The sequence below is a fragment of the Rhinichthys klamathensis genome, unplaced genomic scaffold, assembly GCF_029890125.1.
Source record: "Rhinichthys klamathensis goyatoka isolate OS25496 unplaced genomic scaffold, OSU_Roscu_1.1 h1tg000006l_1, whole genome shotgun sequence".
Classification (NCBI taxonomy): domain Eukaryota; kingdom Metazoa; phylum Chordata; class Actinopteri; order Cypriniformes; family Leuciscidae; genus Rhinichthys; species Rhinichthys klamathensis.
Genome location: NW_026606559.1, coordinates 945,001 through 966,752, shown reverse-complemented (window position 1 = coordinate 966,752; position 21,752 = coordinate 945,001). Strand labels below are relative to the sequence as shown.

Below are 21,752 nucleotides of genomic sequence, written 5' to 3'. Positions count from 1 at the left end.
CGACAAAGAGACTCACAATTACTTCACACACAAAACAAAAAACTGCACTCAAAGAAGAAAACAGAAAATAATTCTTTGCTATCCAGCCCTGCAAATTGCACAATATATATATATTTTTGAAAATGGCCAGCATTCTCTTATGTGAGGAGGGGAGCACACAACACTTGCTGGGGGACACAGATGAGATTTCAGAGGGAGAACTGTTGCAGACTCAAGTTCCTGCTTTGTGTTTGCCGCAAACCCACTTCAGCTGCTGTTGCTCCCTCAGGTCTGAGAGGGACAGGGCAGAGTGCCAGCTACACTGGCAGGCATACGCACGCACACCCTTTCTCCTCCTCAGTTTGGCTTTTAGTTTGTTATGATCCGGCATGTTGTTCCTAAAGAACGGGAAGAGAGCAGAAGCTTTGTGAGGATTTGAATATCACATCTCCAAATGTCCAATTTCAACCAAGAGCGCTCAGTTACACAATTCGGCTTATCTTTGGAAATTTATCACCGACTGCCATCAAACTTTTAAGAACTAATATCTTGCATGTGGGTCTGCTTCATCGCTTCAAATTGGGGGCTGGCTGTTCTGAATAAGAGGAAGAAAAAAGCTGTAAAGTCGAGTGGTTACCCCAGACTTTTTGTCCAGGTCACATTTCAACCCAGTAACATAATGAAAAATAAAAGCAATATTAGATATAAAAATATAATTAAAACCAAAAAATAATTTCTTATTATTTATTGCACACAAACAAAAAAATGGAAGCTTTTCTGCGACACTAGTGGCACCTAGCAGAATTAGAAAAATGAAGCATATTCGTTTCCGGCAGTTCAAATGTGGCTAATAGATCTCAAAAATATTGCACTGTTAGAATGCACAACAGCGAGAATTAATAAAGCCAAACCAAAAACACTTCAGGCATGGGCAGAATTTATTGGAAAGTTCCCCTATATAATATCTAGCAAGGAAGGAGCAGTTGGAATCCTAGATCTGTTCTGTTGAAAACCCTGGTTTTGTACATGGTTAATTTGTGTCATACATGTTGACCATGTTCTGTTTTGACGTGTTCGTGACCTGTATAATCTTTGAAAGTTTAAATGCAGTGAATTTTAGCTTGCACTTCTCTGTAACCAAAGCTGAATGTCTTTTCCTGTGCAAGGCCAGCCATGTTCCCACACCGGCTCCGCCTGGGGTTCCCCAAAGATAAACAAGTTCATGCTCAAGTGATGCGGTCTCTCTCCATATAGTTCATTAAAGACGATGTTCAATAGCATACGAAAGCCTCCGTGTCTGTAATGACTACAAGTAGCCACCACGCCCCAAACTCACGCTATTGGTTGAGCTGGATAGAGATTGACAGATGTGAGCGGACTGATTTCAATGTTTTAATGGTTCCTGGGAGGCGAAATGTTTACACTTTTGGGGGAGATAAATCCGTTAATGGCATAACTAATAGTAGTCAATGAACAATAAACTAGGTTAAGAGGTTTTCCCACAACAATAAAGCATATTCTCATATTCTGCGTAATTGAAATGCAGTTTTGAAGAGAAATATGACCTTGGGTAGGATTCTTCTATATACCTGGATATTAGAATAGAGCAACGATCCCGAAAAAGTGGTCTCTTGATGAGCTCTTATTTTACCGGTTTAAAAGGTGAAGCCTGAAGTTAAAGTTTTTAAAGATTCATTGACAAATTCCATCCACATGCTCTCCTAATTAAAGCTTGAAAATCTCGAAAAAGTAGATCATTAAAACACAAAGGCCCTTAGAGCTCGACTGTGTCTGAGCACGCAGCAAAGTGCATCGTGGCCTAAATATGGAAGATAACTACATAAAAGACATGGTGCGAATGATTCACTGTCTGTTTGATGCTAAAGTTGAGTGAGACGCTGCAAGACACTGTGCTGAAGATAATAAGGAAATGACGTGTCCGGCGGAAACAGGGTTTGCACAAAAAAGGTGGTGTGTTGCATTGTTAAACGCTTGTTGAAAGTATTTCTTTTATCAGCCCGTTCAAACATTTCATGAAGCTTATCTGCAAGAGGGTGACATGATGATTTCAACAAAGGCATCATTAACTGACAAGCTGATGCTGTGCAAAAAACGAGGGCTAAGTGAGCAGTGGGATACGTGGATCAATGCTGCCCCCTCCTGATAAAATTATGTTCCCTCCTGACATTTTTGCAGATACCTTACCTGAAAAATAAATAGTTGCAGGACGAGTCCCACTCATGATCGTCAAACATGAGTACGCTGAAGTCACAAGAGGTACATCTTAATCGGTTGCAGGCCCTTCAAAAACAAGAGTTCTTGTTACAGACTACAGTCAGAATACATTTGCACATCTAACTAAATCTGTCATGACTGAATTACTTGGTGTAATTTAATTTATGCATTAAAATATCATTAAAATATGCATGTGGCCCTCAAGTCCAGGCAAGACGGATTCTGATGTAATTTCCACCTTTGAGAAACGCTGGTTCCAATACCATGTAGTATAGAGCTCATACCTGTCAAGTTTTGGATTTGAAAATAAGGGAAATTTTCCGGCGCCCACCGCGACCAGTCCCACCACCCTAACCAAGCTCCAGTATCCCTTACATTTTAAGACAGGTGTTATAGCCTAAATGAAAACACACACACACATACACACACAAATATATATAGGCTATATACGTATAAATGTGTGTGTGTGTGTGTGGTATATATATATGTGTGGTATATATATATATATATATATATATATATATATATATATATATATATATATATATATATGTGGTTTATATATGTGGTTTATATATGTGCTATATATATGGTATATATGAAGAGCATTTATTTAAAGGCTTATTTGCATATTTTCTGTTCATTTAACATTGCTTGTCTTTACATTTACATTTTATTTTCACTCCAGACATTCTTTTCATTTCATATCGCTTTTCTTTACAGTTTTTCTTTTCATTTCACATAACTTTTGTTTACTCTTTTAGTGAGTAATTGTACAAATTTGTTGCAGACTTTGTATTCTTTAAGACTGTTTTGGAAGGAGTGTATTTGTGGGCTGGGCCAGAGTGGTTAATTTTACATGAGTGTAGAGCAAACAGTTCTGTTGTCTAACGTCATCCTATTCTCTGTAACAATATTTCGTACCATGCTAAACACCCTTTCTCGTGCTGACATATAATTCCTTCCCCCGTGTGAGATGCTAAAGTCGCAGTTACAAAACGCGTGACTGTCCCCCACCCTGCTCCTCTTCAGAAAAGAAAATTCACTGTCCCATTGATCGCGCCATCGCGGTATTTACATGTTTTGTTTTTTTTGGCAGGAGTGCCTTCCGTCTCTGTCATAGCGTCCATCATCCATCTCTGTTTTTGTTTGTTTTTCCCGCGTTGTCACCTATTTTTTACAGTCTATGGTTGTCACTCATCATCTGACCTCACACACTAACCTCGCGACAACTGCCACCTATAGTAGCCTACATGTAATTATCGCGAGGCTAGTGACAGAGCTCAGATTGGGAATGTTTTTTTTTTTTTTACTCCGTCCGGGGTATTATTATTTTTTACGCAGGTTAAAATACGGGAGATTTACGGGAAAATACTAATACGGGAGGACGGCGGGAAAGAAGGGTAAAATACGGGACTTTCCCGGCCAAAACGGGATACTTGACAGGTATGCTAGAGCTTCCACCAAGAAACACAGGGCAACATCTGTTTGAGGGGAAAGTGACAAGCGTTAGTCATTGACAACACGTCTTACATCTTGAATCTAGTTATGTTTCACATCTAAAATGCTCAATTTCTCCTGTATAACTTCTACATGCATGTGAAACCAAAAACGTACTTCTTGGGCATAGTCTGAGAAAAGGAATCACTTGTGGATGTCTTTCCTGAAATGGGTTCCTGCTTCAGATCATAAGAGATTGTTTTCAGATGATGAATGTGCACTGTCAACAACAACTAGCAATATTAATGCTATCCAGTGTTACTTGAAAAAAATAAAAGTATTGCTTTGTTCACTTACATCATGTGTGCTGATGGGTTGATAATCATCATCCAGAATTTCCTGCAGCATAGCGTCAATATCATCATTCTCGTGTTCAGCTCTTTTACCGCCTTGTTTTCTGGAAAACGTGGAAATAAAAATCAAACCGTTACAAATCTGACTTGGAAGAATCTGGTTTTGTTTAGATGTTTGAGACGATGTTAAGAATGCATTGATCAGACGTTGTTTTGTTAGCCTCCTAGCAAACATTTTTTTAAGCATTTTAGTCCGATTGCTAACATAAAAAAATCGTACATATGCAACGTATTAAAAGTGTCTGGCTATATTGTATATAGCCAAACACTTTACACTATACATTATTTGGATTAATTTTAGCTACGTTAGCTCGGGTGCTAATCCCGCTAGCTTACCACCTTGACTGTTTCTTGTCCTTGGGATTCACACAATTTTGGTCCGTTTGTTTTGAAACATAACTTGACTGTTTGGACGCCGAGGTGCTACAACAAAACTTTGATTCGACTTCATCAAGTAAATCGTCCAAATCATCCGCCATGATTATACGGTGGGGAACTGTGGTTTGTTACCATAGAAACGTGTGGATCATTTATTTGTTATCCTCTCAGAAAGGCTTCACTGGTTATATTTTCACAAAATCAACTTTAATGTCCTGTAAATATCCCAATCACGTGTTCTCCATGAGGACGTGACGCTTCCGAATCCGACTTGCTGGTTGGTGTAAAAGTTGTAGAAGGCAAAACGTTTCGTTGTCGGCAGGATTCGAACCTGCGCGGGGAGACCCCAATGGATTTCTAGTCCATCGCCTTAACCACTCGGCCACGACAACTCATGCTAAATAACGTGTATGCGGTCTGTCACTGTTTTTCAAATCAGAGGAAAAACCCCACATTAATTTGGAAGTACTAAAATATTCCAACGTCTTTTCTTGTACCTATTGGCACAAAAATGTGGCATGTTACGTTGTTGAACGCTGTTCAAAAATGTTTCTTTAACAGCCAGTCTAATTATTTAATAAAGCATATCTGTAAGAGGGCGACATGATGACTTCAACAAAGCATTAACTCACATGCTGATCCATATATAAAACTAAAGGATGCATAGAAGGCATTCTAAAGATGCCTCATCAGCTACAGAGTGGGATACATAGATCAATGCTGCCCCCTCCTGGTGAAATGATGTCCAATTCTGATATTTTTTGCATAGGTTAACTTAAAAGGTTCGTTCACCCCAAAAAGAAAATTCTGTCATTAAAATTAATGAATTTTCTTTTTTAGGGTGAGTTAACCTATAACTAGGTAATTTTACTCACCTTCAAGCAGTGGCGTAGGCAGAAATTGTATTTTGGGTGGGCCAGTGAAAATGTGAGTGGGCCTATAGTTTTTCATAGAAAAAAATGACTTCAGTAATAATTAACCTTAGAGAGTAGAAAAATGAATAGACAAACTGAAACTGCAAAAACAGTTACACCTTAATATTCGGCAAATCATCATGTTCAACCAACAGAGCTTAATAAAGGCTGGACAAACCAGTGTAGACAATAACCTGTCTATTTTATTCAGGCTAGTCAGCAGTGCAAAGACAGTTCACCCGAAAATAAAGTAAGCTAAAATAATAATATCGCAGTTAGATCGGCGGGTAAACCCACGTTAGGCTTATCGGGAGAGAGGGAGCAAGAAGCAGCCGCCACCAGCACCTGACTAGCCTTCTCCTGGGGTAATGAGTCGGAAGAACTGGGCTGGGTGGACTCGGTAGATGAAGGCAGTGGCGTGTCTTCTTCCTCAACTCTTGCTTTTTTCAAATAGCACATTAAAGAAAGTTGTTTAGCCATTATTGTGGCGCCGACGCCGCTGAGAGTTTTCCTGTCGGAACCCCCAGCAACCATAGCAACCAATAACGTTCCGGAGAGAGGCTTTCTACAACTTGCTTCGACAGTTCCATTTTATTCGGAAAACGAATTAAACACACACAGCAGTCAACAATAAATCAGGTATATATTAATATATTTTCTTAAATACATTTGAATAAAAATAAACTAAAAATGTATTTTTATCAAACTTGCCTGGGCGGGCCAGTGAGTAATGTGGGCGGGCCAGTGCCGCCCTGGCCCAATACTGGCTACGCCCCTGCCTTCAAGTCGTTCATCTTCGGAACACGATCGCTGTGGGATACATAGATCAATGCTGCCCCTCCTGGTGAAATTATGTCCCCTCCTGATATTTTTTGTATTTTTTGCAATCTGTTAATCAAGTGATCGAGTCTCTTCAGAAAATTTGGAATAAACCGCTTAAATTCATATCAGTTTAACAATCTCTATGGACGTTTTGAAGCATCAAAATGGAGCTGTCAATGGAGGGACAGAAATCCCTCAGATTTCATCAAAAGATCTTCATTTGTGTTCCCAAGATGAACGAAAGACTTTGGAACTTGGAACGACATGAGGGTTAGTGAACTATTCTTGAGTGAACTTAACTATCCCCTTAACATGCATGCCTCAGAGACAACACTATTTTTTTTACAGTCTATTTGCGGATCTCGGCCCGTCCGACTCCGGCTTCATACCACAGTAACGTTAATAAAACTTAAATAGCCTACTTTAGCTCATCCATGAACATGATTTCTGCCTGAGTCCGTCGGATTCCTTTGTGGAGACGACAACTCCCATGCATGCTCATTCACGGAGTTATCAAGATACGCCTTTGTTTTGAAAAAGTGACCTGTAGCGGCGAAAATTACATATTGTGCATTTAACATGATCTCAATGTGGACTTGACGCTTGGTTTTAACATGAACCATGCTCAACGCTGGTTAGTTCAAGTTTGAAAAAGGAAAACATTTCGTTGTCGGCAGGATTCGAACCTGCGCGGGGAGACCCCAATGGATTTCTAGTCCATCGCCTTAACCACTCGGCCACGACAACTTGATGACGATAGTAGGTCGGGCACTTTTTTCATCAGAGGGAACGCGCGCGTGTCTATGTATTTAGGCACGGTAATTTATGAGATGAGCAGAGGAAAATAAGTACATTACATTTATCTGTTTTTCTCAACTTGTTTCAGTGTGATACCAATGTGTTTTCTTGTACCCATCTTAGTTCTCTAACACAATTACTGTTGCCGAATGGGATGAACAGGGAAATCAGGGTTAGCACAAAAAGGTGACATGTAACGTTACCGGTTGCACCTAACAAAACTTGAGTTATTTGTATGTTTACGTTCCCTGACCCGGAATCGAACCCGATCCGCGACGGTGAGATACCAAATGCCCAATCCTAAATACCAAATTCATTTTCGACTTAGACTTTTAGTTTCAAACTTAGACTTTTGGTTTTCGTTTAAGACCTTTAGTTTTAGACTTTTAGTTTTCAATCTGACCCAATAATCCCTCCATAGTGAGAGCGCCGAATCCTAACCACTACTAGACCACCAGGGACGATAGAACATACACACATAAAATCCAGGATCTGCCCAGCAGCCCAGAACAACACTATCTTTGAATATTATAGAAGCATACACATAATATTCAGCAATATTATTGATCTGACTGTATGAGAACTGAACGGGTCGATGCTACTGTTCACGGTTTTCTACAGCGCTGCTTTATAGTTTAATTTTACTCATTTCAAATGTGATGATCTTTACAGTTATTAAACTGAAGTGAACCAACACTGAACTGACCTCATCAGAACAATGACACTTTTCTTTTTTAAGAGCTGCTTTACAGCTAAATTTAACTCTGTTTGCATCACTGATACGGTAATTTTCCTGTTTATTACTGTAAAGCTGCTTTGAAACAATCTGTTTTGTATAAAGCACTATATAAATAAAAGTGACTTGACAATACCCAAGTCTGAAATGAAGAATTCCAAATAACTGAAAAATCTGCAGATTTTTATTTCATTATGAGATAGTAAAAACATTTGCGGCAGAAAGTCAATAAATTACAACAAAAAAAAAATGTACAAAAATGTGGCTTATTTATGCTGGTCATTATGAGGAAACAGGTTTGCAAAATTTACTTTGCAGGAACACTCGGGGAACACACAAACCCTCTTTTTTATTCACAGTTTCTCTCAGCACATACTCGTTCACAAGAGTCTCAAATCCTGCCTGTTGGAACAAACCAGCCAAGTACTCTATAAGAAGAACAAATGAAAGAAAAAAGAAACAATACATTAACTTCAATGCAGTAAGACAGATGATCAAAAACAAGCAGTCTACACTGACCTCTTGAGAAGAAAAAGGAACGGGTCCCATCCTGTCTTACATAGAAATTCTTCCCCAGCTTATTGCCTGACTTAAACCTCAACATGGCATGATCATACAGTCCATAGTCCCTGAAGAGGACAATACCTCCTGGTCTTAATACCTGAGAGTTTGTTTAGGAAGGGGAAATTACTTCAGAAGGCAAAGAAACTGAGTTATGCAAAGACACATGAAACATCACCATCAGTCATAAGTTTACTTGTTTTAAATAAAAAGTTGATGCACTGTGATACCTTAAACCACAGATTGACCACAGCAGTACCTTAAAAATTTGTTCTAGGGCTTTCTGCATCTTTTCAGGATGAATTGCAGACAGAACAAATATCAATGTGGCTACATCCACTGTTTCCACTTGTATGGTGGCCTGAAGATCATCCTTAGTGAGGTCACACTGAAACGCAAGGCATCGCTCAGTGCAATACAAGGCATTTCGCTGCAATAATAATGAATAATAATCAATAAAGACAGAGTACATACAAAACAATTAGCGTATGAATGTGCAACATTATATGGCAGGAAAAAGTTAAAACTTAAAGGGTCAGTTCACCCAAAAATGATATTCAAGCCATCCTTGATGTATATGACTTTCTTTTTCAGCCAAAAGTTATCAGAGTTATATTAAAAATATCCTGGATCTTTTAAGCTTTATAATGGGAGTGAATAGTACCTTGTAGCTAAAAAAAAGTGCATCCATCCATCATAAAAGTAATCCATACGACTCCAGGGGGTTAACAAAGGCCTTCTGAAGCGAAGCGATGTGTTTTTGTAAGAAAAATATTAATAATTATAACTTTATAAACTGTAATCACAAGCTTCCGGTAATGTCTGTTTACGTGTTTATGAGAGAGTCTAGTTCTGACGAAGGATGTAGGAGTAGCGGAAGCTTAGGTGAGAGTAGACGCCTCTCACGGTTCAAACAAATAGGGTTGGGCAACAAACTCAAGCTAAATATCCAAATTCTCTGACATTTCTCTTTACAAATTCTCGTTTTAGACTTCTAATTCGTGACCGGTGTTTTGTTTTGCTCTATCCTCTGAGCTTCCGAGTTCGTCAATATGTCATGCGTTGGGTCAGATATCACTCTTCCGCCGGAACTATAGTTTATAAAGTTATAAATATGGATATTTTTCTTACAAAAACGCATCACTTCACTTCAGAAGACCTTTATTAACCCCCTGGAGCCGTGTTGAGCACTTTTAAGATGGATGAGTGCGTTTTTTTGTGCTTCAAAAAACAAGGTACCATTCACTCCCATTATAAAGCTTGGAAGAGCCAGGATATTTTTTAATATTACCTCAGATTGCGTTTGGCTGAAAGAAATGTCATATACACCTAGGATGACTTGAGGCTGAGTAAATTATGGGATAATTTTTACATTTTGGGGTGAACTAACCCTTTACATTGAAAGGAAACACAATTCCATCACTTTTACCTTCACAAACTCAACAGCTCGTGGAGAGAAGTCACAGGCATAGATGAAGATACTGAGATCCTCTTCTAGAAGGGGGAAAATACAGTTTCCAACCCCACAGCCAGCCTCCAACAACACCAGCTTCTGTCCTTGAGACTGAAAGAATAGAGAGCTACAATCATCCATTCGAACTCAAACATGTACAGCAAATGCGTGCAAAATCTTTTACCTCTCTGCAGTTTTTCAGTTCATCAAACTCTCTGGTGGTCCAGTGTCTGTCTTTGAAAAAGTTCGTCGTGTTTCTTTTATAAAATAAGTCCCAGTTTTTCTGAGCATCCGTTTCGAGTTTCTGCTGCTTGAAGTCTGAGACTAAGACCCGGTCACTCGTGAGTTTCTCCATCTCTTCTGGTGTCAGTGTCCTTTCACTCAGATCAGTGGGCTGATGGGGGAAAACATCTAACTCATCTGGCGAATCTAACTTACCTGTCACTGACATGACTGTTTACGCTCCTGCTCTTTATGATTAAAACTGACTGCGACTTAAAATCGGATGCTGTGAAATGATATCATAAAAGTCACAGCACGTTAATAAAAAAGTTACACACCGCCATCTCAATAAGACGCCCACAATAGTTTTAGATACTACATATACTTTACCTACCGATATATTAGGCGAGCTAAATGATTAAGAGTAAAGATATTGGCATGTTTATCTACGTAATACGAATGCTCACAGATGGAAAAAGTCGTAAATTGCCATCATTTACTAGACATCAGTCTTCTTGCTCGCGCAAATGCTACTGCGGTGGTGACGGACCACGATCATAACCGTCACCGCCACCTATTGGAGTGGATGAGACGCGCACAACGACCTAATAAACCTTTCAGCCCAATCTTCGCGAAAATGACAAAAACACTGTTTTTATTGGTATTAAGTTAATTACTAAACGTCTTATGATAACATAATTTTAACCTTCTAAATAAAGCAACTAGGGAGGATACATTAGAAAGCTTTATATGACAGAAATTTATAACACAATTTCTCCCCTAATTACATGCGTGTGTGTGTGTGTTTTATTTTATTTTAGAATTTATGTATGTTTATAATTGGAACCCTTAAAAACTCATTTATTCTTGAACATTATTCTTAAAGACTTATTGTTATAGTAGCTAATTTTGTAGCATTCCAAAACAGTGTATATTTTTTTATGTGAACAGCATAAACATAAATCATAATTCTGTTATTTATTACTTTTGTATATAATTCTGTATATTAGCTACTTTAAACACTTCAGAAATATCTATCTATCTATCTATCTATCTATCTATCTATCTATCTATCTATCTATCTATCTATCTATCTATCTATCTATCTATCTATCTATCTATCTATCTGTGTATTAATATTCACAGAGAAATTTAAATGTGGATATATAATAAATGAGGAATAAATCACATATTTGAATCTTTAAATGGTGTTATGCATCACCAAACATTTATAGCTAAGCTACTGTTGTGTTTGATGTATATTTATGCTTGTTGAGACAATAAATAAATTACAAACGAATACAAACTCAGTATTGTTTATTTGACATACAGGTGCTTTTGATTTCTGGTCAGATGGCTTCAACGGAAAGCTCAGATCCTGTTTATACAGACAGGCAAATCAACACTTTGTTCGGAGAAAACTGAAGTTACAACGTTGCAGCGAGAGTGTTGTTGCTCATCCAGCATGAAGAAAGCCAGTTCATTAGCCATTTACACCAATCAACATGCAGTCTCAGCCTCTGGCGGCAGGCACTGTCCGCGGTGGCAGTAAGCATGCTCATTTTTAATTTACTCAGCCCCCCCAAAAAATAAAAAAATACAGACGTTTATACAACAACTCTACTTTAATGTCTCAAAAACCTACATTCAAACCATGATACAGTGCTGTACCTGGACCCCCTTTAAAAACCATTCCACGGATCATCGGACATGCCCAGCCCCACTCTACACAGTTCAGCCTCAATCCAGCACCAGACCGGGCCCACGGGGGTGAAGGGTGCCCTCTGAAGGAGAAGTTCGAGGGGCGTCCTGACTGTCTGCAACTGTGTGGATGACGAGCGTCCCCTCTCTCATGTGCATATACAGTATACGTTTAAATTATACAGGTAGCAGCAACACCCCCTCGGCGAGGGGTTAAGAGAGTGAGGGGGTGACACGGACTGATAGGGGAAAGAAGAGCGGCAGCAGAGGAGCAGCGAGGAGCAGCATCTCTCTATACTGTTCCAGCGTCCCTGCTCTGGTCCCTCCTGCGACGGTGCTCTGTTTTGTTCCGGCTTTCCGAGTCCTCTCGGTCGATCGTCTCCTTCTCTCGTTCTCTCTTCCTTTCTCGACGGGCCTCGACGTTGTCTTTCTCCTGCAGGTTGAAGCGTTTTTTCTTCTCTCCCCGCCGCTGGCCTTTCGCTGGCTTACCTGCAAGGACAATTGGTCAAAATTGGACAAAAGCTATTTTTTTAAAACATTAAAATACAGTATAAATCTGTTTTTTTTGTGTGCAATTTTATCATCTGCCAGGTGAAAATCCGATCACTTAGAGAAGTAATAGAACACCTCTTCTAAAAAAAAATGACATGATCTGATGTATACAGTTCAAAAGTTTGGGGACAGTCATATATTTTTTTAAAGAAATTAATACTTTTATTCAGCAAGGATGCATCAAATTGATCACATTTGACAGTATAAGACATGTATAACATTACAAAAGATTTCTATTTAATAAATGCTGTTATTTTAAACATTCTATTCATCAAAAAATCCTGGGGGAAAAATGGTTTCCACATAAATAACAGCTGTTTTTAACATGTTTCTTGAGCCCCAAATCAGCATATTAGAATATGATTTCTGAAGGATCATGCGACACTGAAGACTGGAGTAATGATGCTGAAAATTCAGCTTTGACATCACAGGAATGAATTACATTTTTAAAATCTTTTAAAATGGAAAACAGTTCTATTAAATTGAAATTCTATTTAAAAATCGATTAAAATAATATGGTGCACGTTTAAACTTACAGTTTGGGGTGTGTTCAAAAGTAACAATCGCAATGTTTTTAATCACCACAATGTTTCCACTTCAGGGGAAAATGACTTGCAATGTTTTTGCTCATTAATCTGGAATAAGAGAAAGTATTGTAACCAGAAAAAGAGCACACACAATATGACCAGTCAGAGTTTGGCCGGCATCTGAGCTGATTTATTTCCCATACAGGCATGTTGAATCATTCTATCATTCTATTAATCAGGCTTTAGTGATTTTCCCATCATCCCTCATCTCTCTCCCTCTCCAGATGGAATTACTCATTCAACCTAAGATGACAATTGTTCTTCATTTTGGGCTGTTTTGGTTGGGAGACATCCCTTCAGCAATCATCACTTCTATAAAAGTATTTTTCATAGATTATTAAGAGTTTGATGGAATCCAGGTTGAAGACCCATTTATAAAGTTGTGAAACAGCAGAACCATCTGGTGGGTTGTGCGATTGGTTGCGTCTGGTCTACCACAAGATGACAGTCTTGTACAACAACTTTTTCCATTTCATTTGTCTTTCTTTAATACTGTCAAAGAATGGTTGATCAGTGTTAAAGGGATAGTTCACTGAGGTTTTTTAGTGAACTTTAAAACTAAAATTGAAATAAAACAAAGCTTAAACTAAAATAAAAATTCTAAATATTAATAAATACTAAAACGGTATATAAATAATATTAAGAATGAAAATGACATTCTAGTGTCGAGCGTTTATGGGAATATGAACGATAATAAATTTGAGTTTCTCACACAGCTACTTATTTCTTCAAAAAGAATATAGTGCAAATGTTGCATGGAATATAATTTACGGTGCTTCTTTTTGTGTTTTGGCTCTTTTTGGACCAATTTGGTCACGATGAACATTGTTGTACAGAGAAGTGAACATATCAAAGATTCCTCTTAAAGGTAGAGTCAGCAATGTTTTTCACAAACACTTTTTGTCATACATACTGGTTGAAACTCTCTTCACATTCTGATATCAATCAATAATAGAAGTGGTCTAAATATTTTTAAAAAATGTATATATATCTTCTGTGGAAGTCTTAGGACCAAGAAATGTTCGTCCAATCATTGCATTCAGTCCGAACGCAATGATTATGATTTCAAAGCTAGCTTGCTATTGCTAGCCTCTCTGAAATTGCCTACCCTACCTTTAACAAAAAATAACAGCATATGGTTTCAGAACAACATGAGGGTGAGTAAATTATGAAAGCATTTTCAATTAGACACTGGAAATGCAAAAAGGCAGGCGGCGTCCCATCAATTGCAGAGTCAGAGAATTTTATCACCATTGTGCTCTTGAGCAACCAGTCGGGTTTCTTCCAGGAACATGATTCCTGCAATTAGCGTACAGTACGTCTCTTTGGAATAAAACTGTCAAGATGAGCAACCCCGGTGAAGCCGCCCAGCTGAATGTTTAACAGCAGAATAAGCTGAACAACCGATTAGCACATCAAAAATAGAAAGACTTAAAATACAAATTCTTTATCTCGCCGTTGCTCAACGCTCACGGCTAGCCAATTTCCATTATTGTCAGAGGCTTATCGGTGGGGCACAGATGAGGATTGGAAAAGTGCTGAGGTGGACAGCCACCTCTCCCCCGCTTCTGCTCCCCCCACCCCCCAAAGCAGGCTCTATTAATCAGCCGGACTCTCTCCGGACTCCCTGCCCACTGCAACCCACTCTGACCCACACATTCCTGGGGTCTAGCCAGGGCGATAGGGGGCCACTGACGACTCTTGTTTTGTGACTGAAAGTAGTTCAGGAGGATGAAGTGAAATCCCCCTCCTCGACCTCTCGTGGGCTCGAGGATGTTGTGATTGTACTGTGCATTCTGAATGGGCTGACTCATGTACGGTGTCTGACCGATCAAATCTTACACGCGCGCGCGCACACACATTTCACTCGCTGTCGTCACCTCCCCTCTCGCCGTCTCTTTAAACACAGGAAGTTCCCCTTCACGCACACTGTTGTCTTTGTCGTGACGATTTGGAGATCAGTGGATTAGGCGTAATCCTCTGCCTTTCCCATAAACCAAGGCGCAACATGACCAGAGCGCTGTGGCAATTATTATGGAGATGTTTACTGCCACTCTTTCAGAGATGGAAGGCTGTCAAGTTTTTCAGTAAACAGTCAAGCGACGAAATGAATACAAGTGATTTCCTCAGCATGTTCTTGAGCATCTGGTCACCACTGCAGTAGCAGAGGAAATCCCAGAGGAAAATGTCATGGTTCAGAGGTTGCTTGTTCAAAGCTCATGCAAGAGTCCTAATGGAGTTATGTTACATTTACGTATCAATTTTGACACGAATAAGACAATTTATGTCATACAGTATAAAATACAGTGTCATAAAATTAAAATGGGTAGCATAGCAGATCATGTGGTCTCGAAGGAATTTTATGAGAAATCAGAAAATTGGAAACCCATGTGAGAATACTAGTCTTTTTCTCAGGAGCCCCATCTGAAAAAACAGAAAAGTTCCACTGGAAAAGTCTCCATTTGTTCTCCATTTAATCTCATTGCTATAGGAGAAACAATTGAGAAATAGATTTGTGAATTCTTCTTTTGGGATACTTCTTTAGTTTTAGAAGCCGGGTTCTGCCTTCGAAAAACAAGTGCATTTAAAATGTAAAAAAGGAGATAAAGTGCAAAGAATTAAAATAAGAATTAAAATAGAAATAAGAATTAAAAGTAAGATTTACTCCAGTCTTCAGTGTCACATGAGAAATCATTCTAATATGCTGATTTAGAGCTCAAACATTTCTTATTATTATCAATGTTACAAACAGTTGTTCTGCTTAATATTTTTTGGATCTTTTGTAACATTATAACTGTCTGTATTGTCATTTTTGATCAATTTAATGCATCCTAGCTGAATAAAAGTATTAAATTTTACTGCTCACTGACCCCAAACTTTTGAGAGGTAGAATAAAGTGCAAGTGAAATATTATGAGAAATTAAGTGTTTTCTAAAAGTTTTGTTTTACTCTTGGATGGCAAAGGGCTTCCATTTAAAGTTGAATCTGAGCATAAGTTTACAGGTGCTGAAAATAGCCACATGATAATGGGTCTATTCATCATTTCTGGATGAATCAATGGATTGCATTTCCATCCTCCTCTAGGATATGTTGCAAACTAGGAATGGTTTGGAACAAGTTTGTCTCTAGTTGTGTCTATCTAGATGTTTCAACATAGGTGACATGAGGAGTCATCTGGCTCTGATTATACATTATTCTTGAAAGAGTGATTGAGAGGGGAGAAAAGTAGGAGATCTTAAAGGAGGAGGGAGATGAGAGGGTGAAAAGTGTGTCAGGACAGATGGAAGAGTGAAAGTGTGAAACGCTCTAAAATCAACCCTGACAACCCAAATCATCCCAGTCTGCTGCTGTTATGGGCACAGAGGTAGAGGTGGTTGAAATAGGATATGATGTCGGGTGCAGTAGGGCACATTTTCATTAATGAACCCTGGGGGTGGGGTGGGGTGGAGGGAGGCATGCTGTCGTCCGGGGGCTTTTGGCAGGAGCCAGGCGGGGATTAAGGGCTCTGGCTCGTCCCACAGGAGGAATGCCCGGGCTTTGAAGGCCCAGTATAGCTGCTCTCCCTAAGGGAAGTTGGTGCTAGTGTGGAGGGCAGAGGCGTGCAGGGCTACATTCAGAGTTCAGTGGACGATTGAGATACACACACACAAAAGCTCAAAACAACAATGGTGGGATTCCAGATTCTGTACTTATATTCAAAGATTATATTCTATCTATCTATCTATCTATCTATCTATCTATCTATCTATCTATCTATCTATCTATCTATCTATCTATCTATCTATCTATCTATCTATCTATCTATCTATCTATCTATCTATCTATCTATCTATCTATCTATCTATCTATCTATCTATCTATTTACCTACCTACCTACCTACCTACCTATCTATGTCAGTCGGTCAGTCAGTCTGTCTCTATCTCAATATTAAAAACCTAAATGAGCACATGTTGACACTAGGAGTCGAGTTTTTAGAAAGTCTGAAAGGGAAAGGACAGGGGCCAGACACAGGGTTGCGTTTGGACAAGCTGTGTAAGAAAAGGGTCAGGATTAGTCAGAGGGAGAACAAGAAAGAAAAACAAATGACAAGTAACGGGAGAAGAATGAATTTGGCTGGGGCAACAACAAGTAAAGCAGTTGCATGTGTGTGTGTATCAGGAGTGGGGGGCGGACAAGGAGGATGTATCAGTGTCAGAGGGCGGCTTGGGATTACTTTGAGCTGGCGGGGGTCGGACCACTGACCCTGCTGGTGTATGTGGAACATAAACACGGACAGGACAGAACCCCGGCAGATAATTAGCGCGCAGTTGATGTTCTAGGAGTTGGGGCAGCTGGGTAATCACAAGCGGGGGCGAGGTCGATAACCGAGCCTGAAACGCACCCCTCAGCTGTGGCCCCCGGCGGATCAACACTGCACTGACTCCTTTGATTTAACATGGAACAAAAAGTCTTTCTGTGCACAAGCAAAGGGTTGTGATGAAAGAGAGAACACACTTCTAAGATGAGATGGAAGCTCTGTTCCTACATAAAAAGGAACTTCATAAGTGACTGATTTGGAACTCACGAATAAAATAAAGGTGACCTGATAATTGAACAGTTCTGTTAGTTATTAATTATACTATTTTATGTTAATTATACTGAATTTATTATACTAAAAACAACCAGATATATTTATCAATGCTTTTTATACTACATATATATTTAACTATAACAATAACTCAATTAGTGTCCACAGCAGCAGACGATATCGTTTATTTTTATTCTAAGCAAACACTGCAGTTATGTCGTCTAGCTCTTTAAATGCAGGTGGATTCTGATTGGCTGTCATTTTTATCGTTCATCAGCTAGAAAAAAATCGTTCTGAAAGTGATTCCAACGATATACAGTAGTTTCTCTGTGCCGTTACCGCTATAGTTGTGGTGTGGACTCCATTCTTTTATATTTAGAACCATTTTAGAACTGATATTTATTGTTATAATTATAGTTATCATCCTAGGTATGAACGGGCCTTTAATTGTGACGTGTTTTTTGTGTTTTTCTGTTGTATTTCTGTGCATGATCAAGCGATATCATTGTTCTTTGGAGTCAGAGAAGTTCACATTTAAATCTACACCTCCTTTATTTTCCTCTCTTCCCTCTCTCTGCGCTGAGGCCCTGACTGTTTATGAGGCGGAGAGCGATCGAGTTGGCCTGCTGTCTGTCATAAAGCAGCAATGCCCCACAAATACCACTACACAAATAAACATTCAAAACATAACTGGCCAAATATGGTTAAGCTTACAACTGCACAGATCTTTGAATCTGCTCCATGTTTTTGTTTTGCATCGGTTGAGAAATATTTCTGGCTCTTACATTTATAATTATAATCCAGACGATACAAAACAAGCATTTATATGATAATAAAATGAGCAGAGTCAATGTTTTTTGTAGATGTGGAAAATGGATAACAGCCTACTGGCAATTCCATTCGCTAAGTCAAGCATCGCTATTATTACTTCTTAAACATAGGGTTAAGGGTTTGTTCTTAATATCACAGCTCGGTGTAAACCTCATCCCACGCGGTTCTACAAACATGAATGATACATCAAAGGATGCAGCTTTTTACTTTTCTAAGTGATCAGACTTACAATTTTCAGGGACGATTGGGCCTATTTATCAATAATTATATTGGCCACTTACATCTTCTTCTTTTGACAAAGCACTCCCTCTTTTCAGAAGTCTGTGGGCACGGGCTCCCCATTGGAGAGGGATTCAGTAGGACCTTCCTGGTCCTTGTTTCTTCACCCCATTTGAAGCCGCAGGTTTTTCCCAAGCGCGAGCAGGGGCTCCACTCACTCCATTCGCCCACTTCACAGTGCACTAAAACACAGTTAACAAGTCAGTGAAGCCAGATAACACACGCATACAGCACTGCAGGGGTTTTGACAGCAGATGTGCAGTATGTCAGAGACTGACCTGTTGGGATGCACTCCATTGAGTCATTGGGCTCAAACTTGTCTGGGCAGATGTGATGACATTGCCCATGCAGGAGGTAGTGTCCCGGCACACACCTCGTACACGTGTCACTGTTCTGACAGGAGTCACAGTCCACAGGACATGCTGTAAAACAATCAACCACACACACACAGTTAAATTCACTAGAATTATTGAGGTGAAACGAACTAAATGTAGTAAGACTACTAACTGGACAAATTTTTTTTCTTTGTTTCTTTGTAATTATTTGTGAAATTTGCTCGAAATTTCTGAGAGAAAATGTTTCTACACCATTTTTTTTAATTTCATGACATGTAGTTTTTAACAAACTACAAGTAATGTTGTTGTGCATCTAAACTCCACATGGCTGATTTTAGCCATGTCTTATATGTAGCAGTGGAAAGTCTAATTCATTTTAGTGAATCGGTTCATTCAGGTGGTCCTCTCTTTAATATTTTCGCTGTCGGGCAGAAACCTCGTATCTCCATATTTTGTAATTTACTATTGTTCACCCTTTATGTCTGTCAATGGGTTTTGCAAATATTTAACCAATGAAAAGTATTAAAAAGAGCTTGTGATTAAACCTCGTAACTTCATTGGATCCTCAAACTGTCACTCAAACCTCATAACTCCACCCCGCCTCTACCGTGAATGAAGTGCCTTAAACATTTTGGACCGGGTCTGCTTGTTTGCAATGCAAGGGTAAATAAAGAACTGGTTGTTTGAATAAGTACAGCATTTTCTTTATGTTTTATGAATTTGATGAGCAGAAAAGAGAGTCTTAGTCTAGAATTTGTTGTTGATCTATTAAATAGTCCCTGCGTAGCACTTTGTGTCTTTAAAAGGATACTTCAGGATTTAGCATTAAGCTTTGTATTAGTAGAAAACCTGTAGTATTTTCGAATGACCATGCTTTCCACCCTCATATCCCCCTGAGACGAGAGATTTATGTATTTTTTGTCTGGAAAAAATCCTCCGATGGCGCAAAAAATCGTCATCGGAGGATTTTTTTGGCCAGTGGCTAAAGACTACAGTCAGTAGTAGGGGCTGTTCCGCATGTTCTCAACCCGCCCATAGAGGGTGGGATCTCACTCACAGAATGTACACATAGTGTCAGCCATCTTTTTTGGAAGCTAAGCTAGCAGGCTCTTGTTCTGTGGAGAAAGCGGAGTAGTAGGGGTTACCATCCTCTTTTTCCCGGACCTGTCCGGCCGTCGATGTCCGGGATTCAGCTTTTGCTTTCTGCAGTCGCCATTCATTGTTTACATGCACACCTTTTGTTTCAATCTAACTGAATTCATTCCGATTGGTGAATCGGAATGTAGTGTTTACATGAACGCTAAACAAGTGATCGGTTGATGTGCGTTTTAACATTGCTAAGAAAATTCCCGCTCCTCTGTGAGAGATACGAGACCGGTGCGTCTCACAGGTGTCGCTCATCGGTAATCACGCCACCGGCCTCGCGCCGTTCTCCCGCGGCCCTAGCCTCGTCCTGCTCGCCACAGTAAACATAATGAATTGCAACTGTAGAACGCAAAAGCCGAATCCCATTACTCCCGTAACTCCATTTGAGCTTGATTTTGGTAAAATGTTAACAATATAATGGCAAATGCAAGTCTCTGACCATATTTAAAGCCACAGTATCAACTTTGACAACGTTTTGTTTAATTATTTTTTCAATTTCCAGAAAGTAGCGTTTTTAGAGATAGAGGTTTCCACCCAACAGTGATATGTTTGTAGTGTAGTGTAGTTTTACTACATCAAATTATGATTAGCTTGTAGATTGGAAAGCTACAGTTTCAAAGTAGCTTACACAACACTGGTGGCCAGAAAAAGGAAGCTAAAAACTAGTCTATTATATCTGTGGCACTAAATTGAGCACTCACCAGGGACACACTCTTTCTTGGTATCGCTGGGCACCAGCCCATCTGGACAGCTCTCCATGCACTTGCCCTTGTGCAAGTAGGATCTCGCTCTGCAGCGCAGGCAGAAGTTCCTGTTAAAGCACGAGTCGCACTCTGACCCACACTCTGGAAGACAGGTTATGCACTCATTACCACATTTGCCTGAACTAAGAAGAGAATGCTGTAGCATGCATATCAAAGCCCATGGTTTCATTATACCGTAAATAAGACAAAGCCGTCTGTAGTGTAAATATTTCAAGGAGAAGCTGAGGTGAAACATGCGTCTTACTTATGCAGTCGTTCCTGTCGGGGGAACGGGTGCCGTAGAAACCATTGGGGCAGGAGGGCAAGCACACTCCGATCTGCCTCATCCCGTCCCTCTCCAGGTGAATAAAAAGCTTGGGTTTGCACGTCAGACAGCCATTGTAAACGGAGCAGGTCTGACAGCCTCCCTGGCATCCCTGGGTGCTCACCCCTGAACCCTCTGTGGTAGAAACATCATTTTTACATTAGGATCAAATAACACGAGTGCTCAAAATGATGTATGGAAATGTAAAGATCTGAGAAGTGTAATGAATATACATAATTTATGTATTTTCTGGAGTGTGAAGAAACCACTGGTGTCAGTCTAGGGATTTTCTTTCATTTGCAAGTGTTTGGGATTTTTTTTTTTTTTTTACACAGCTACAATATTACTTGTGAGGGATAATGTGCAGCCAGCTTGTCGTCGCAAACTAAACCAAAGATCTGGATGTGGGCAGATGCAAAAAAAATGATATTTAATATTTAGCATATTTAGATCAAATGTAACATGTTTATTGTGTTACTGTATGTAATGTATATTTTGTTTGTCTGTTTTAAAGTTTTCTCTTATCAAGCAGTAGTTGCTCCATCAGCACTGCTCATCTCCATAAAGTTAAACTTTGTTGCACCACCAACAGTTTTCATGTGTGTTAATAGTCTCACTACTCTCTGTTTTCTAATTCTGGCTATTTCTAACCTGATTGGCTGCTTTTACGCATCTTATCAAGAGTAAAGGGCACACAGGATTTTTTTTATCCATCTGGCTGTAAATAAAGTCAC

At 39.4% G+C, this 21,752-nt stretch overlaps 3 protein-coding genes and 2 non-coding genes across 5 annotated transcripts in view; all 5 read right to left on the bottom strand.

The window, feature by feature from the left end:
• Positions 1-113: 113 nt before the first annotated feature.
• Positions 114-4,611, bottom strand: cfap418 (cilia and flagella associated protein 418). Its single transcript, XM_056257282.1, has 7 exons — positions 4,407-4,611; positions 4,012-4,111; positions 3,832-3,890; positions 3,679-3,698; positions 2,453-2,498; positions 2,185-2,280; positions 114-377 (listed from the first exon to the last, which is right to left on the bottom strand). The coding sequence occupies exons 1-7, from the start codon at positions 4,544-4,546 to the stop codon at positions 212-214; spliced, it is 627 nt and encodes a 208-aa protein (XP_056113257.1). The 5' UTR covers positions 4,547-4,611; the 3' UTR covers positions 114-211.
• Positions 4,612-4,755: 144 nt separating this feature from the next.
• trnas-aga (transfer RNA serine (anticodon AGA)) lies at positions 4,756-4,837 on the bottom strand. Its single transcript has one exon. It is a non-coding gene; the product is annotated as a tRNA-Ser (tRNA).
• Positions 4,838-6,846: 2,009 nt separating this feature from the next.
• trnas-aga (transfer RNA serine (anticodon AGA)) lies at positions 6,847-6,928 on the bottom strand. Its single transcript has one exon. It is a non-coding gene; the product is annotated as a tRNA-Ser (tRNA).
• Positions 6,929-7,967: 1,039 nt separating this feature from the next.
• Positions 7,968-10,446, bottom strand: mettl6 (methyltransferase 6, methylcytidine). The gene is made up of 5 exons (XM_056257147.1): positions 9,914-10,446; positions 9,706-9,840; positions 8,536-8,706; positions 8,235-8,376; positions 7,968-8,143 (listed from the first exon to the last, which is right to left on the bottom strand). Exons 1-5 carry the CDS (start codon positions 10,178-10,180, stop codon positions 7,998-8,000), a joined length of 861 nt encoding a protein of 286 aa, XP_056113122.1. The 5' UTR covers positions 10,181-10,446; the 3' UTR covers positions 7,968-7,997.
• Positions 10,447-11,251: 805 nt separating this feature from the next.
• rspo3 (R-spondin 3) overlaps positions 11,252-21,752 on the bottom strand; it is a 19,427-nt gene continuing 8,926 nt past the window's right edge. Inside the window, exons 2-6 of the mRNA XM_056256979.1 lie at positions 20,959-21,153; positions 20,652-20,795; positions 18,748-18,891; positions 18,472-18,651; positions 11,252-12,141 (exon numbers count right to left, since the gene is read on the bottom strand). Of these exons, the coding sequence (XP_056112954.1) occupies positions 11,945-12,141; positions 18,472-18,651; positions 18,748-18,891; positions 20,652-20,795; positions 20,959-21,153 (860 nt within the window). The 3' untranslated portion in view covers positions 11,252-11,944. The remainder of the gene's footprint in view (positions 12,142-18,471; positions 18,652-18,747; positions 18,892-20,651; positions 20,796-20,958; positions 21,154-21,752) is intronic.

What these genes read in the sequence shown, in the direction of transcription:
- cfap418 (XM_056257282.1), bottom strand. Translation starts at nt 4,546, where the DNA reads ATGGCGGATGATTTGGACGATTTACTTGATGAAGTCGAATCAAAGTTT. An exon ending in ATGTTGCCCTGTGTTTCTTG is followed by an intron (nt 2,499 to 3,678) that starts GTGGAAGCTCTA and finishes AAAACTTGACAG; the next exon opens with GTATGAGCTCTATACTACAT. An exon ending in GGAACCAGCGTTTCTCAAAG is followed by an intron (nt 2,281 to 2,452) that starts GTGGAAATTACA and finishes TTGTTTTTGAAG; the next exon opens with GGCCTGCAACCGATTAAGAT.
- mettl6 (XM_056257147.1), bottom strand. Translation starts at nt 10,180, where the DNA reads ATGTCAGTGACAGGTAAGTTAGATTCGCCAGATGAGTTAGATGTTTTC. An exon ending in GAGCTGTTGAGTTTGTGAAG is followed by an intron (nt 8,707 to 9,705) that starts GTAAAAGTGATG and finishes TTATTATTGCAG; the next exon opens with CGAAATGCCTTGTATTGCAC. An exon ending in TTCCTTTTTCTTCTCAAGAG is followed by an intron (nt 8,144 to 8,234) that starts GTCAGTGTAGAC and finishes TTCTTCTTATAG; the next exon opens with AGTACTTGGCTGGTTTGTTC.